The sequence below is a fragment of the Phoca vitulina genome, unplaced genomic scaffold (genome assembly GCF_004348235.1).
Source record: "Phoca vitulina isolate PV1807 unplaced genomic scaffold, GSC_HSeal_1.0 scaffold72, whole genome shotgun sequence".
Taxonomy (NCBI): Eukaryota; Metazoa; Chordata; class Mammalia; order Carnivora; family Phocidae; genus Phoca; species Phoca vitulina.
The window spans coordinates 4,865,886-4,882,903 of record NW_022589775.1 but is presented as its reverse complement, the minus strand read 5'-3'; the positions used below and the strand labels follow the sequence as shown (position 1 = coordinate 4,882,903).

The following is a 17,018-nucleotide window of genomic DNA, read 5'->3' as shown; positions in this document are numbered from 1 at the left end:
GCTTGCATCCATTAGACTCTGAAGAACAGCTTAATTAGAAAGTTACTGTATGTACTTCAGATCGTAACCTATCCAAGATGTTAGAGAAATCTTTTAACATCTGAGCCACAAAAATGTAGCTTGGGTGGAGGGGGTGGATAACTAAATAAATAAAACAAGAAAATGAAAGAAATGTATCAAGTCCAGAGGTGGCTGGCATCCACGACAGGGCATACCAAAGTTTCCATCTGAATACTGATAAAAGTTAATATTGATTACTTGAAGTTGACAAATCCTAAAGACACAGAACTGTGTAATAAAAAAAAAAATTTCAATTTTCCAATGTGATGAGAGTCCTCGAGTGATAGCCAACATCATGCAGTGTAGCAATCACAAGTTAATGTTAGGGGAAATAAGACGGAGGCTTTATATAGCAGTTTGCCTTACCCCAGTAAAGTGTGTCTATTAAAAAATGGTGCAGCTCAGTAGATTCACACTTGTAGTGAATCAAATATTCTCTGTCAAGTTAGTTGGCTGTATATACTTTCTTACAATTATCAATGGTGGATTTTAAAGGAATTTTGTTTCTGCTTTTATTATATAATCTCTAAAAACTCTATGGTCCTTCTTTTTTTAATCAAGAAAGGATTTTCCAATTCAATGTTCAATCATATTAGAAAGAGGATGTGATGAGCCATTTCTAAATAGTTTCTATGGTAGGAACTGGAAAATTATATAGAAAACCCAGCTAATTAGCTGGAAAAGAGTATGCTATACATAAATACTTGATGAAAAGTTTACAGAGGTTTACAGCCCCAAGAAATTCTGGTATTCTATTGTCTGTTTTGTTTTGTTTTGTTTTGTTTTAAGCAAGCATTATCCATTTCATTGAACACCTTTGGAAACTTTAAGCAACTTTTGTTTACAAAAGTTTTACAGTTACAGACTTGGTTTATTAAAGATTTGTGGTGTTGGCCAAAAGCTGGAGAGGACAATTGCATTTAACAAAATTCAACATTCACTTAGGAAAACTGTGTTTCCAAATCACACATGCCCACAAAAGGAAAATACCATATAATCCACCACAAGGGAAAGGGAAAGGGAAATGACAAATGAGAAGTTAATAGTGTAGGGGCGCCCGGGTGGCTCAGTCGTTAAGCATCTGCCTTCGGCTCAGGTCATGATCCCAGGGTCTTGGGATCGAGCCCCGCATCGGGCTCCCTGCTCCGCGGGGAGCCTGCTTCTCCCTCTCCCACTCCCCCTGCTTATGTTCCCTCTCTCGATGTGTCTCTCTCTGAAAAAAATTAATAAAATTTAAAAAAAAAAAGAGAAGTCAATAGTGTAACCTTTAGGAAGGTACCACTTGATACATTTTGGGAATGATATGAGTTTGACTGTAAATGGCAATAAACAAATCCTCTTTAGACAGAACAGTCTGTTGCATGATGGGATGTCATTTTCTAGGTCTCATTCGTCTGCAAGAGCTCATCAAAGCTCCCTCCAGATATAACATTAAAATCAAAATCCGCCAGCTGCCCTCTGGGAATAAAGATGCCAAGCCTTTACTCAAGGAGATGAAGAAGGGCAAGGAGTTCTATGTGATATTTGATTGTTCACATGGAACAGCTGCCGAAATCCTTAAGCAGGTAAGAGCGGCGGGGAAGAGGTAAAGTTGGGGGGGTGTGGATTTGTTGATTTCCCTTTCTCAAAAATGCCATCTGGTTTCACTTAGTGCAGCATGATAAAACTGCAGAAGTCCGGTTTAGGCTGAGGCAGCTTTAGGAGCCCTTTTAAAGGATTCAGGGAGTTCATAGGGCTCAGGGAATTCAAAGAAGCCACCTGTTATATATAGTTGTAGATGTGGGGTCCTATGTATTGGGAGGCATGTAGATCCTATCAACAGAGAAGGATGACATTTCAAGGTGATTAAGCATCTTTTCTTTACATCTCTTGAAAAGACTGAGCAGATTTCATTTACATAACACCTGACTTGTCCTAAATATATCTTCCTCATGGCAAGACCTCTTTTGTCAAACATACATGATTCTGAGCATAGTGAAAAGGGGGCACAGGGACAACAAAGAAAAGATGCTTCTCTCTTCTAACTTGTCACAGACAATTAGCTGCCATGCATTAATCTTGTTGAATAATGTGGGTGGAAACACTTGATAAATTATGAAATCGTATGTAAATGAAAGATTTAGTAATGTTAGGAATAATAACAACAGGGTAATCACTTTTGAGAACTTCGGGATATAGCACTGGTCTTATGCTCACAAAAGAAAATTCAGAATTAGGGGCGCCTGGGTGGCTCAGTCGTTAAGCGTCTGCCTTCAGCTCAGGTCATGATCCCAGCGTCCTGGGATCCAGCCCCGCATCGGGCTCCCTGCTCAGCGGGAAGCCTGCTTCCCCCTCCCACTCCCCTGCTTGTGTTCCCTCTCTCACTGTGTCTCTATCTGTCAAATAAATAAATAAAAAATCTAAAAAAAAAAAAAAAGAAAATTCAGAATTAAAAAAGATAAAGCATTGGGGCGCCTGGGTGGCTCAGTCGGTTAAGTGACTGCCTTCGGCTCAGGTCATGATCTCGGGGTCCTGGGATCGAGCCCTGCATCGGGCTCCCTGCTCGGCGGGAAGCCTGCTTCTCCCTCTCCCACTCCCCCTGCCGTGTTCCCTCTCTCGCTTTCTCTCTCTGTCAAATAAATAAATAAAATCTTAAAAAAAAAAAAAAAAAAAAAGAAAGATAAAGCATAGACCAGTGGTCCTCAGCGCAGAGGGATTTTGTACCCTCGGGGACTTTTGGCAATGTCCGGACACATTTTTGGTTGTCATATAGGGGACAGTGGTACTCTCCTGGCAACTAGTAATTAGAGGCCAGGGATGCTACTAAACATTCTGTCATGCACTGGACATCCCCCACAACAGAGAGATGTATACCCTAAGATACCAGTAGTGCTGAGGTTCAGAAACTCTGGTATAGACAAAGAAAATGGAAAAGGCTAGCCAGATGCTTAAAATAGAGGCATTAATAAAAGATCAAGGGATGAATTTGGAGGAACATGGGAAAAAATAGCCAGGTCATATTTACGTGGCCTTAAATGGGTGTCTCTTTGTATTTAATTTAAGCAGTTACTGTGGCAAAAGGCAATGTTCTTATCTGAAATGACACAAACTATTATTATAGTCCCTAGTTTAATAGGTTTGGGATGTGCTATGTGGTTGACTGACAGTGGGCACTACTTTGATAAGTAGATCAACCCCTCCGCACAAATGTAGAGCTGTGGATTTCCAAACCACTTGGGAGAGCTCTTAGAGCAGCCATCCTACCTGACTCTCCAGTGTTGGATCTCATACTTGAAGGGCATCTCTCTGAAGCCATTGAGTTCAGAGTTGAGTTTTTAATTTCACTGCAAGTAAACAATCAGGAAAGTTGACTAGGGGTTTCTATTATCTCCTGGATGATTACAGTAAAAATCTATTTCAAGTCATAGAACATATTTAAAGTTGCAGTCAAAAACAATCTTAGGGCGGCGCCTGGGTGGCTCAGTCGGCTCAGTCGGTTAAGCGTCCGACTCTTGATGTCAGCTCCAGTCTCGATCTCAGGGCTGTGAATTCAAACCCCCATTGGGCTCCATGCTGGGCATGGAGTCTACTTAAAAAAAAAAAGAAAAAAAAAAATCTTAGACATCATCAAGGCTAATCCTCTCACTTGAGAGGAGCAAGAAACTGGAACTCAGCTGCCTCTATCCCACACTGCACCTTGTCCACTATGAAATGTTGCTTTTCCAGTTAGGTGGAGAATATGTGTTACCTACTTCTAGACTACAGTTGCGTTAACAAATCTTAGATATTATAATTATAATGATATCTCAGTAAAGAAAACAAGCATGTTGCAGTGATGTCAACAGCTCACTTTAAAGGTAAAATAAATACAGTCAGCGGCACTTTATCTTAAGGCTTCATTTGAGAATTTCAGTACAGTCCATTAAAGTGTGTAATAGGGTATGAACCAGAACTGAGAAAAACACCCAGATTTTATGTGTAGCCCTCAAAATGCCAAGAAGTATTTCTTCCCAGGAGCGTGTTATAACAGAGACTGGGGACTTCCATTACATTTAAGAGAAGGATTTGCTGACAAGGCTTCTCTTGGTGAGTTACCCATTTGGCTCACATAACGGGCTACTTCTCTCCCAAAGCACAGGCTTGGAATGGGCAAGTCTGGGAAAGAGCTGCTAGAGTTTCTCCTCTATTTCAATAAATATGGATATGATGTTCCTTTGATGAAAGTGGCTCTTTCCTGGTAGCATAGAGATTACATCATTCAGAGATCAATTTTTTAAACAACAAACCAAGAAAAAAAAAAACCTTCTTAGTGAAGCACTCCCAAGAAATGTCTGCCGAGGGTAAGAGGGAGAGGGATTAGTTCAGCTTTGTTCTAAACATTGACACGAAACCTTTTGCCTTTATTCTGTGCCATATCGTATTCTATCTTGTGTTTACTTTTCCTCATCATGTGTGTGGTAAGATTGCTGTGAGGTATTGGGGGAAACTACTAAAGAGCATGTTCATCCACCTTTTGTTGTAGACTAATGAACTACAAATGTTGGGGGAGGGGAGAGCCTTTTAAAATGTTCCAGCATAAAACCCCTCCCTTACTGTATGTGAAAATACCGTCACTCTGAAATCACACCAGAGGATCCAGGTTGCCATGAAGATCCTCCAGATTGGTTTAACTGGGTTTAATCTGGACCTCCAAGAAGCTGTGTGGTTGGAAAGTGAGATTGAAGACCTCAGGACTTTCTATTCTGGTCAAAATGAGGCCCAGTGCTCTGTGGGATCCAGTTTGACTTGACCCATTGGCTTTGGCAACAAGCTGTAGAAACAAAGAGACCTTCCTTCTGTCTGCCAAGCATGTCCCCAGGGAAGCTGAAGACTGCAGGAGTTCAAGGTCCTAATTCTGGCCACCATTCAACCAATCTCTTCCTACCTCTTCTACTGAGGTGCAAATGATGGTGCCTGGCATCCTATATACTGTCTTATGAAGCCTCAAATAACCCCTGGGGTAAATTTGGTATTCTCAGTTCAGAGTTGAAGAAACTAAAGCTCAGATAGGTTAAGTGCCCTGATGAGGTCACGCTCTGAGTAGCCAGGCTGCCTCATGGTCTCCGGACCACCTATTCTCAGAGCCTGTGTGCACATTTTACCGTGCAGGGCCCCCATTCAGAATGGATAAGCCATTCCATTTCGAAACAGGCTTCCAGAAACGTCTGAAAAAAACACAACCACTTGCTGCTAGTCTCCTTCAGATGAAATTAATATTAACAGCTCCCGCTTTTTTGGTGACTAAAATCATTGCTGATAAAATTTTCTCTGCCAGGTCAACTTGACTTTCTTCTCAAGCACATTTCCCATTATTTCCGTGCATTTCCCTGCACCTTCATCATATTTTACTACTTTTTAATGATTCTTCAGAAAAAAAAAGAAATCAAATGCACTTTAAAGAAGATATCTGACATCTATCTAAAAGTAAAAATTGGGGGAAAGTCTATAGTTATTCTAATCACTCCAACAAAGTAATTATTTCTATTCATATTGAACAAGTGCTATATGATCAGAATCTGAAAAGTTATTTCCCAAAAATTAGTTAGAAATTCAAATGTCAAGACTTGATTAGGCTACAGAGGAACAGAGATTTCGTATGAATGATCTGTCTTCGTGAATTTCTGTAGCCTAAGAGTGGCCCCAGCAACCAGCAGCACACACAGGGGTCCCATCCCATCACTTGGTGTCCTCTTCTCTCCCTGCCCATCTGCCACCTCCCAGCTGGTGTCCTGCTGCTTCACAAGGATACTCCCGTCTCCCAGCCTGTCTCCAGCGTGGACACCCCCAGTCCTTGCAACTCCTCGCTTTTACTTCCTCCAAGTCCCACTCTCTTCCCACTGACTCTCCAGTGCCCACCTTATCTGCACCCTTGTTTGCTTCTGAGTGTGATTCTACCAAGAGAGTGGCTGATGGGAAGTGAATTTAAAGATAAGGAACAAGATAAGAAGACTCTGTACCAGCACGCTTAAAATGTGCCCAGCGCCATGTTGAGTGATAAGCAACCATCTCCTTTAATTTACACAACAGCGTTTGGTATAATTAGTATTATCCCTCTTTTGCACACAAAAAAATGAAGCTCAGAGATAGTAATAATTTCATCTACCATGTAATGAGCATGCTCTTAATCCAAAGATCCAGGCATTGACTCATTTGTTGTCCATATTCCCTACAATACTATAACCTCCAAGAGGATAGAAACCTCCTTTGTCTTGTTCCCCCAAATCCTGAGCAGGTACAACATTACTTGACACATAGCACTCAACACTGCTCTGTTGAATGTATAAAGGGAAAGGGTGAATGAATGATCCAAGAACTGTACTAGAAGCTCTTGATAAAAGCAATCTCCAAAATCACTTCCCTTCCACCTGACTCAGTGTACTATACTCTCAACTCTGCCAAGACATTTGAACGAGTTGCTCTTCTATGCCTCAGTTTCCTCAAAGGAAGATTTTATTCAACCCCTGAAATCCTATATTTTTAAGAACTGTAACGCATTTCAGCCTACAATTCCACTTCCTGAAAATAAATTTGCCTCTTCAGAGAAATGCATAATCACTTTCAAATCCTGTAATAGGATTGAGAAAGCAAGTCACAATTTCAAGCACGCTAGTCGGAATCCTAATTCGTCCCTGATAGAAAGGGAGGGAATGCTGTGATGCTCCATCCAGCAGGGAAGCTGCATCAGGGCTGGGCCACGTCCCTGAGCTGGAGAGCAGCCATACTGAGCGTGAACATACTGTTTCTGACTCAGGAAACCTGCTCTCTTGTTTACATGAACAAGTGCGTCAGAAGAGAGACTTTTTTCCCCTCACAACACTTATAGCAATGAGTATGAAGCTATAATTGAGCCATTAGTCTCCATAAAACATTTTAGTACCAAAATATTTTGTGGAATTATATCACATTTTCTCCTGTCAACATTTGTGTGCTCTTGTTTTTTTGTTTTTTGTTTTTTCCTTTCTGTCAATTAACATAAAAACAAGGCCAGGGAGAAAATGTATTTTTTTAATGCCTGGCTTCCCTCTACTAGAATGTACAGCAGCAATGCTGATTAATCAAATAATTTTGTGCATTGATTCTTTCCTCATAGAAGTTGGGCCTATTGCCTGGGACCGGGACAAACAGAGATGGTTAGAAGAGGTTCATTTCATGTTTCCCCAGGACAGAAGCCTGTCAGTCTTCATCTCTCAACACAGAAAACAGCCAGTCAAGCAGTAGAGCTGTGATGTGCCAAGAGGTTGCAAACCTGTGTTTGGAACCCACACCCACTAAGTCAGATACGCAACTCCATCTCTAATCATAAACACACAGAATAGGCCAAAGACCTTAAAAACTACTTTTACAGAACTTTCTGTGTGCCAGGTACTGTGATAAGCAGATAAAATGCATCACTCACTTAATTTTTATGAGAAAATTCTGTGCACAAGAAACTGACAGAGCTCAGAGAGATTTTGTAACTTGCCCAAGGTCACAGAGTCAGCAGTGGCTAGGCTGGGATTCGAAACTTACCTCAGGATTTAAAAGTGAAAAAAAAAAAAAAAATCCCAGTATGCTGCTCTTATGTACACCAAGATGCCAACTGATTCTCCTCGCAATAGAACATGGAACACATTCTAGTTCAGCTTTGTACGCCTTTGATGCAATTATTTCATTCTATTCTCCAACATCCAGTCATTTGTCTAGTTTACATAAGTCCTCAAGAAATGGTGATTAGATTGAAGCCAAGGAGAGAATGTGGTAGAGACACAGTAGAAAATTCACTCTTTCATTTAACACTTATTTGTTGAGCACTGATGAAGGTGAGAAAGATACAACAGTAAAAACAACAAGAAAAAAATAACTCCCTGCCCCCTTGAGTAAAAGAGAGCTTGAAAATGAAAGTCACAGAATGTGGCTATCCAATGCCCACAGACTGGTGAAAGATGGGGAAACTCATTTCTAAAGCAGAAAGGGACTGGGACTAGAGTCTTAGACTAAAGGTTGGTAGATGCAGTTGCAAATTCTGCTCTTGCTCTAATAGAATAAAATAATTGTCATTCATTGGGCACTCACTACGTGCCAGACTATGCTATGCATTTGACTGGAATGTCTTCTTATCCTCTCAAAATATCCCATGTTACAGATGAGACAAATGAAGTCCACCTAATGGAATTTCAAACCAGGGCTTAACATGCCAATGGTCTGAGTTTCTTAGGTCCTTTAAATATGCTACTTTGAGCAAGTCTGTTGATTCTTCTTCAACCCAGTCACTTCATCTGTAAAATAGGATTGTTGGATTCTAATCTTGCTAAGGTTCTCTTCTGCTCTGAGCCTCCATGCATAGAAATGATCAAGAATCCTCTTCCCAGTGTCCAAACATAAAGAATTTGCACATTGCCTTGTACTTAGTAAGCTTTCAAAGATATGGGGAAATAATTAAGCCGTTCATTTTTTTTTTTAAGTTCCTAGAGTCCTTTGGTAGTCTTTGAGACAGTTAACTGATGGGAAGTTCATTACTTTGGCTAAATCCTGACAATGTAATAATGATGATTCTCAATTTATTTTAACTGATGATAATTTGTAGTATATCATATAATTATTTTGGCAGCACATTCTCATCCTAATTGTTTCTCTCAGGCTGAGACTAAAATCTATTTACATTTCCTGAGCACAGAGTTAGTTCTGGTTGTAAGGAGTGTTTCATAGATATGGGTATGTTACTTAATATGCACAAGAATTAATTGAGCTCTGTGGATAACTAACAATGTAATGAAGGGATTTGCAATGTGTCCACATTCTTAGTGCACAGGATGCCCGTTTGCATACTCGCAAAAACTTCCAAACAGTAGATTTGGAAAAGGGTATAGATTTGTTTCTATCTGAATTGGGAGGTAATAAAAATCACATGCATGCCTCAGAAATACTGTAATGCTTAATTCCAGCTACATCAGAATTTGGCTGTAATAGGTGATAAGAGAAATTATCCTTGCAATAGAAGTGGAGGTAATTTAGAAGAAAGCATGTAAATAATTTGAATATGTGTACATCAAAGCATGTCATAAACCTTTAGCAGGATTAGTGAACCTCAGCTTTATTCAAAATTTTGGGGATGTTCATTCCCCTCAATGTGCCTTTTTCAGGAGAAAGGATCCATAGCTTATATCAGGTTCTCTAAAGAAGCCTGAAGACTGGAGTAGGTTAAAACTCACTTTGCTATGTTAACCACATCAGGTTCTTCAACACTTCATAAATGTAAGATTTTACCAAAAGAATCTTCCCACCCTACTTTCCCCAGGACTGTTAGCCAAATCCTTTCTGCTTAAGGGTGACCCTGTAGGATGTAAATTTCACCATTTATTCAGCTAGCATGTATTAGATGTTTTGTATGTGATAAAGACTATGCCAAGATAGAGGGGGAATAAAATATAATGAAAAACTCCAATGTATTGGATGAGATCATTTAGCAGAGGACCTTGTAATTCATTATTTGCTATATCGGTAAAATGGGAATGTCATAGTACATATCTCACGTTGTTCTGAGAGAAGTTAAACATGACAATGCCTATAAGGCATTAAGCCTACCACTGATGCATGAAATAGCCCACATGTGAGAGATTACCATCATCAATATCATCAGTGGTATTGTGCCTAGGCAAAACCACAAGAGTGATACAGTGCTTCCCACTGCTAACCTTGTCACTGCATTATCTCCTACACTTTGTCACAACAATGGTCCCCAAACCTCCTCTCAGCCTGACTTCCCAAGTCTCTCTATCATATCTTGCCTGATGTCATTAAATCTCCACACCAAACTTAACACACTACATCTTCCTCCTTTTCTTCCTCCAGCCAACCACTTTCTCCTCCTGCCCCTGTCTTGGTGGCCAGAAACACCAACCAATTGCTCAAGCCAGAGACCTAGGAGTTCACTTGACTCTACCTTACCCTTCCTATTTGTGAGTTACCAAATGTTGTAGCTTCTGCTTTCTGAATATGTTTCGGATTCAATCTCTTTTTCTCCATCTCTATCATCATCTTTCTACTACACTACAGTTGATCGCCCTGTCATGAACCCCCACCTTTTTCCCCATCCAACATCCATGTAGCCTCAAAAACTGTTATTCCAAATAAAATAGATGACCTTATACCTCTCATTTGAAATTCTTTTTTTTAATTTTTTTATTGTTATGTTAATCACCATACATTACATCATTAGTTTTAGATGTAGTGTTCCATGATTCATTGTTTGTGCATAACACCCAGTGCTCCATGCAGAACGTGCCCTCTTTAATACCCATCACCAAGCTAACCCATCCTCCCACCCCCCTCCCTCTAGAACCCTCAGTTTGTTTTTCAGAGTCCATCGTCTCTCATGGTTCGTCTCCCCCTCCGACGTCCCCCCCTTCATTCTTCCCCTCCTGCTATCTTCTTCTTTTTTTTTTTCTTAACATATATTGCATTATTTGTTTCAGAGGCACAGATCTGAGATTCAACAGTCTTGCACAATTCACAGTGCTTACCAGAGCACATACCCTCCCCAGTGTCTATCGCCCAGTCACCCCATCCCTCCCACCCCACCCCCACTCCAGCAACCCTCAGTTTGTTTCCTGAGATTAAGAATTCCTCATATCAGTGAGGTCATATGAGTGCCCGACCACCATGCCCACATTGCCTTAAGTACCTCTGAAAGAAATAATGCAATGTATGTTAAGAAAAAAAAAAAGAAGAAGAAGAAGAAGAAGATAGCAGGAGGGGAAGAATGAACGGGGGGACATCGGAGGGGGAGACGAACCATGAGAGACAATGGACTCTGAAAAACAAACTGAGGGTTCTAGAGGGGAGGGGGGTGGGGGGATGGGTTAGCCTGGTGATGGGTATTAAAGAGGGCACGTTCTGCATGGAGCACTGGGTGTTATACACAAACAATGAATCATGGAACACTACATCAAAAACTAATGATGTAATGTATGGTGATTAACATAACAATAAAAAAATTTTTTTAAAAAGGACGCATTATTTCACATGTCATGCAAAGCCCTCCACACCTTGTACCCACTGCCATTATAACACTCAGTACACAAAATATCTATTATTATGTCTATGGCACATTTTAACAACAACAAAAAAAAACTGTTACTTTTTTTTTTTTTTTTATAAACTGTCCTTTCTTGATGAAAGTTTACTCCACTAAAGAGATTAAAGGTCTTCCCAAATATCACCAAAGGGATTCAAAATTAGGATCTCATTAATTCTAATATCTAAAGAGATATTGTAATGAAATAGCCATGTAGGTCTGAAATCCTGACAGAAGGAGGAAGAGTGAGTGAGGGTCCTCATGGAACCTGTAACACCATCAAGGTACAACCTTGTACAGCCGGGTCCAGCTCTCTGGACAGGCTCCCTAGAAACTACATGGGCATCTCATCAAGTTCGCTTAGTTTGATGGGTTCATTTCTTATGATAAAACTCCAACTTCTGTGGTTCTAACTCTGGTCTCACCAAACAACCATATGCTTTTATTTGGGTTCTCAAAGTCCAGAAGAAACTGTGTGCAAATTATTGACTTTCCAGGGCACCTGGGAGGTTCAGTCAGTTAAGCCTCTGCCTTCGGCTCAGGTCATGATCTCAGGTTGCTGGGATTGAGCCCTGCATCAGGCTCCTTGCTCAGTAGGGAGCCTGCTTCTCCCTCTCCTTCTGCCTGCCACTCCCCCTGCTTGTGCTCTTTCTCTGTCAAATAAATAAATAAAATATTTTAAAAAATTATTGACTTTTCCTGCCACATATACCTCCTATTATCAATTAATAAGTTAACATAGCACAAAGAGCCCAGGATTGAAATCAAACCTGGATTCAACTGCTATAACTATGTTCTGTCTTTCAAATCTATAAATTGAGGAAAACACCTTCTCTCCAGTAGTATGTAAAAAAAAAAAAAAAACCCAAAAACAAAAACAAAACCTATTATAGCAGTGGGCATTTTATAACACTCAGAAAACAGTCACTATGATCACTATAGTTATAGCTTAAAAATATAAGTTTGGTTAATATAAATAGGTGATTCTCAGCTCTGCCCGCATGTGAGTATTACCTGGAGAGCTTTGAACAGATACCGATGCCTAGAAAGCATCCCAGACCAAATAAATCAGAATATTTAGAGATGGGGTATAGGCATTGGTGTTTTTTAAAAGTTCTCTGGAGATGCTAATACACTGAGAAACACTCATATAGTTTCTCAACCTGATAGTTACTAAATCAATTGACAAAATAAAAAGTCAGAAAAGCTGAAGAATAGGACCTAGACTCACGATGACTTTGCTAGTCTATAGATATCTCACGAGACCAGCAAGATCAGTATTTAATGGCTGCATGCCCATCTCTCCCTCAAAAAATTATCTTCAGGGTAATTGGAGGTATAGGGGTTTTTTTTGTTTTTTTTTTAAGATTTTATTTATTTGACAGAGAGAGATACAGCGAGAGAGGAACCACAAGCAGGGGGAGTGGGAGAGGGAGAAGCAGGCTTCCCGCAGAGCAGGGAGCCCGATGCGGGGCTCGATCCCAGGACCCTGGGGCCATGACCTGAGCCGAAGGCAGACGCTTAACGACTGAGCCACCCAGGCGCCCGGGAGGTATAGTTTTTATTACCACCATTATGAAAGTCGCTTATTGCAAAAAGACTACACTGTATTCAACATCTTTATTCTCTGTTAACTTTCCAGATTTTTTCAGTATTTTGTGTAGATTTTTTCAATACTTTGCTGTTCAAATTTTCTTCCATTGTGTTCTTTTTTAAACATCAGTTTTCCACTAGTGTTCCCTGGATGTTGCAGAGAGTTTATTCTTTCAGTTCATGTAATCCTCCAAAATCTTTACTCTCTCCTTTTGGCAGGGTTGCCTATTTCATTCTGCCAGGGGAATTCTTTATGGGAGAATCCAATTCCTTGCCTTTTCAAGGCTGTCCTCATTCTTTGGTTTGTGGCCCCACATTAATTGCCTTCCCTCCTTCTACGTTCACATCACCCTCTCTGCCTTCTGACCCCCTCCTTCCATCTTATAAGGACCCTTGTGATTATATTGGGCCCACACCCCACCCGAAATTAAAATCCTTAACTTAATCACATCTGAAAAGTTCTTTTTTCACATATAAAGTAACATTTTAATAGATTCTAGAAATGAGGATATGGACATTTTTATGGGGCCATTATTTAGCCTACTCCATAAGGAGTTCTATACGCCTAATGCTATTTTCTAGGCACTTCAGTGTTACCTTTGTAGATATAGGTTATAATCATTTATTTTGCGTGAGCTTTTTTTTTCTTTTTTTACATGATAAAGACTGATCTCAAGGTCTACTTACACCTAGCTTGTTCTACTGATGGCCAACATGAAAAAGTGTGTGGCCAAAGAAGCATCCTTCTCAAAGGATAGTGTAGATGCATCCTACACTACCACAGTTGGCCGGTGAGGAAGAGCGCTCAACCCTAGTGCTCAAACCTTCTTCTTAAAATCACTGCTTTGAAACTAGTTATCATTCAACTGATTTCCTGAAGATTATTCTGATGCTGAAATAACTTACTTCTATCTTAAGGTAAAACCATTATTTTAGCCAAGTTGCATGTCATACATTTGGAAGCTGTTCACTTGGAATTATTGACTAAAATCCATGTCTGATGGTTGAGAATTTATCCTAATATTGAGAAGGCTATAAAAGGAGCAATACACTTTAGGCTAGTCAATATAAACTTCTAAGACACCTATTTTCCAATGAAAAGTAATAAAAACCCTTATAAATATTAGAAGAATACTCAAAATCGCTCAGGAGCACTCCAGATTCCATTTTAAGTTTCTGCTACTATGATAGCAGCGTATGCCAATTATTTGTGACATGTGGCTTGCCCTTAGCAATGGATGCTGAGAATCTGTAGAGAATTTTTTTTGTTACTACCTCCATAGCACTGTATTGCCTTCTAAAAAATGATCACATTGAAATATGGTGCAGGCTTCTTGAGATACCAGGACATGTTATTGGAAGACTTTTACCCAGAGACTTTCTAGGTATCTTGTAGGCCAACTGTGTAACCAACCACAGAAGTTAGAACCCACAAACTATGTTGGTCATCTTCATCTGGACTTGAATGAGGGCTCTCAAGACAAACTAAAGCATGATCTTTGTGTTGCTCAGGTTTTATGTGATAACCCATCTAAATCCAAGGGATAGTCTTTGCCGAGAACAACAGGACTACACCAGGGAAAGTCAATGCTGCTGTCAACAAGGTCATGAGTGTTCTGTTATAAAAGCTCCAGAGAGCAGATGGGCCAAGGTGGGGCCGCCATTGTTAATGTGCAATAACTATGTATCAGGGTATAATGATAACAGTGGGACCATTAGAATTGTCCTTTTGAGAGTTTACTGCCAATGAGTTTTATTTTATCTTCTGATGATTCATTTTAACTACAAAAGGAAGAAAACAGTTAATTATTTTCAAGCTACTGAAACAACACAATAGTCATGTGGCACTTCCATAATAGTATAATTCAGAGAAATTCTTCAAATAGGTGTGAGTCACCCTTCTTCTTGCTGGTTTAAGGATTATGTTTTCTAGATAGCATGGAATATCATACATATGCAAAGTATCAAGACATTTAGTTTTTTGGTATTGTTCTCTGTGTTAATCGGGATTCTCCAGAGAAACAGAACAAATAGGAGATAGATATGAAAAGATTTATTATGAGGAATAAGTTCACATGACTGTGGAGGAGGAGAAGACCCACAATCTGCCATCCACAAACTGAACATCCAGTAAAGCAGTGGTATAATTCCTGTTCGATTCTGGAGGCCTGAGAACCAGAAGAGCCAGTGGTGAAAATCTTAGTCCAAGAGTAGGAGAAAAGCAAAGTTCCAGCTCAGGCAGTCAGGCAGGTAGAAAAAGGATGCATTCCTCCTTCCTCTGCCTTTCTGTTCTATTCAGGGTCTCAGTGGACTGGATGATGCCCACCACATTGGGGGGTCATCTGCTTTGCTGAGTTACCAATTCAAATGTTTATCTCATCTGGAAACACCCTCACAGACACACCCAGAAATAATGTTTAATCTGGGCACCCATTGGCTTGGTCAAGTTAACACATAAAATTAACCATCACAGTCTCTTTTGAGTTCTTATAATTGATTCTGCAGGAACATAGAGTATGATTAACTCTGAATATTATTTTATTGGAGGCCTTTTTTGCTACTCTAACCCAGCCCAGCTACATGAGATCTGAACAGTTCATCCCTCTTTATGAGAAAAAGATCTCTCAGCTTCTCCTAACCATGATTATTTATTATGTGCTATATATTTATTACACCAGGAATTAACTCAGCCTAGAAAATACATTTGAAACAAAGTGATAAATACTTTTTTTAAAAAAAGGAGAGGAGTTGGAAAGAAGGGGGGAAATTAGATAAGAAAAACAAAGCTGAATGGCATTGGCACACATAGAATATATACCTTGTATTCTTGTTGCTAAAGGAAAACCCACAATTTTCACCTTCAACTCTCCAGCATTCAAAACAAAGTAATAAAAAAGAACATTTACATGCCTTGCAATACTCATGAAACAGAAAACTGTATCTATTCAGAACAAAAACAGCTTGCTATGGCCCTCATAACCTCGTTAGTCATCTATCAGGGTGAAATCTCTAGAGGATGACCTATGGCAGTATCTTTCCTACCTCCTTGGCCAAAACCAGCACATGGCCCCACCCAAACACAAGAGGGCAGGAAATGCAATCCTGCCATTTGTCCTTCCAGCTGGGAAATTGGCAATGGCACAAATTATGTCTAAACTATGGGTCTTCTAAAATCAAGAAGAGTAGTAGATACTCAGTATTATCCCTCTTATAGATATGTAATGTTATTGAAAGGGCTAGATTTTTTACTGTCTATCAATCTAAGTCAATGATATGATGTCAAGGGTTATTTAATAAGAATAATTCTGTTAAGAAACAACCATTATTAAAAGAACATATTAGTGGAAGCAATGAAGGATAATATCCCATCAATATGAATAGTATTGACGGCCACACTTACTACGCATTAGTGTGTGTGATGTGATGTGTTTTGTGCTATTAAAAAATGATTTAAAGATAGCCAGAGCTAGTTTCTAGCAATACTGCCTTGGTAAAGTATACATTGCCTAGGTCAGCACCTCCCGCTTAGTCTGGCAGACAAGTACACTATCAAAATTCAAAGAAGGTAGTTTTTCTAAGGAAAAAGTCAGTTTTGCAAAGATTAGAAAACTCCCCATATCATGATTATACTTTTTTATTTGAAAAACTGACATTTATCTTGATGTGACATTTTCTTAATCCCTAATGACTTTTAGTTGAAATACCAACGTGCAGAGAGAAAATCGTCATGTGAATGCAGTACTTTTATTTATAAAGTATACTACTATTAAACAACAGAGATGCTGGCCCCAACCAGTCCACAGACTCTCACATGGACAGTTGTTTTCAAACCATCACTTTTGGTGCCACTGGCTTTATCCTTACCCAGAAGCTTTTCATTCACCTGTGTCCTAGAGAGTCCACAAAGGTGGCAGGTGAATGATTCATGACTCTACCTGTTTCTTTCTTTCTTTTTTATTGTTATGTTAATCACCATACATTACATCATTAGTTTTTGAGGAATTCTTAATCTCAGGAAAAAAACTGAGGGTTGCTGGACTCTACCTGTTTCTTAATTACCATTTCTAAGATATTCAAGGGAAGCACCAGGAGGACTGACCCAGGCACCAGGCAGGAAAGTCAAGAACAGAGATTTTTCTAGTGTGCTAAATGAAAGGCATACTCAGAGGACCCAACGGTTCTTTCTGCAATAAAAGTAGACCTGTTAGCTGAATATTCACTGCATCTTCATAACTTTTTTCTAACATTAAATAAGAGGTATATCAAACGAATATTTGCCTCCAGGAGTTAAAAA

General features: G+C 39.6%; 1 protein-coding gene across 5 annotated transcripts in view; it reads left to right on the top strand.

Moving 5' to 3' along the window:
* The window catches only part of GRIK1 (glutamate ionotropic receptor kainate type subunit 1), a 375,722-nt gene that overhangs the window by 249,003 nt on the left and 109,701 nt on the right, over positions 1 to 17,018 (top strand). For all 5 annotated transcript variants that reach the window (XM_032393338.1, XM_032393337.1, XM_032393336.1 and 2 more), the window contains exon 4: positions 1,444 to 1,625. In XM_032393338.1, the coding sequence (XP_032249229.1) occupies positions 1,444 to 1,625 (182 nt within the window). The remainder of the gene's footprint in view (positions 1 to 1,443; positions 1,626 to 17,018) is intronic.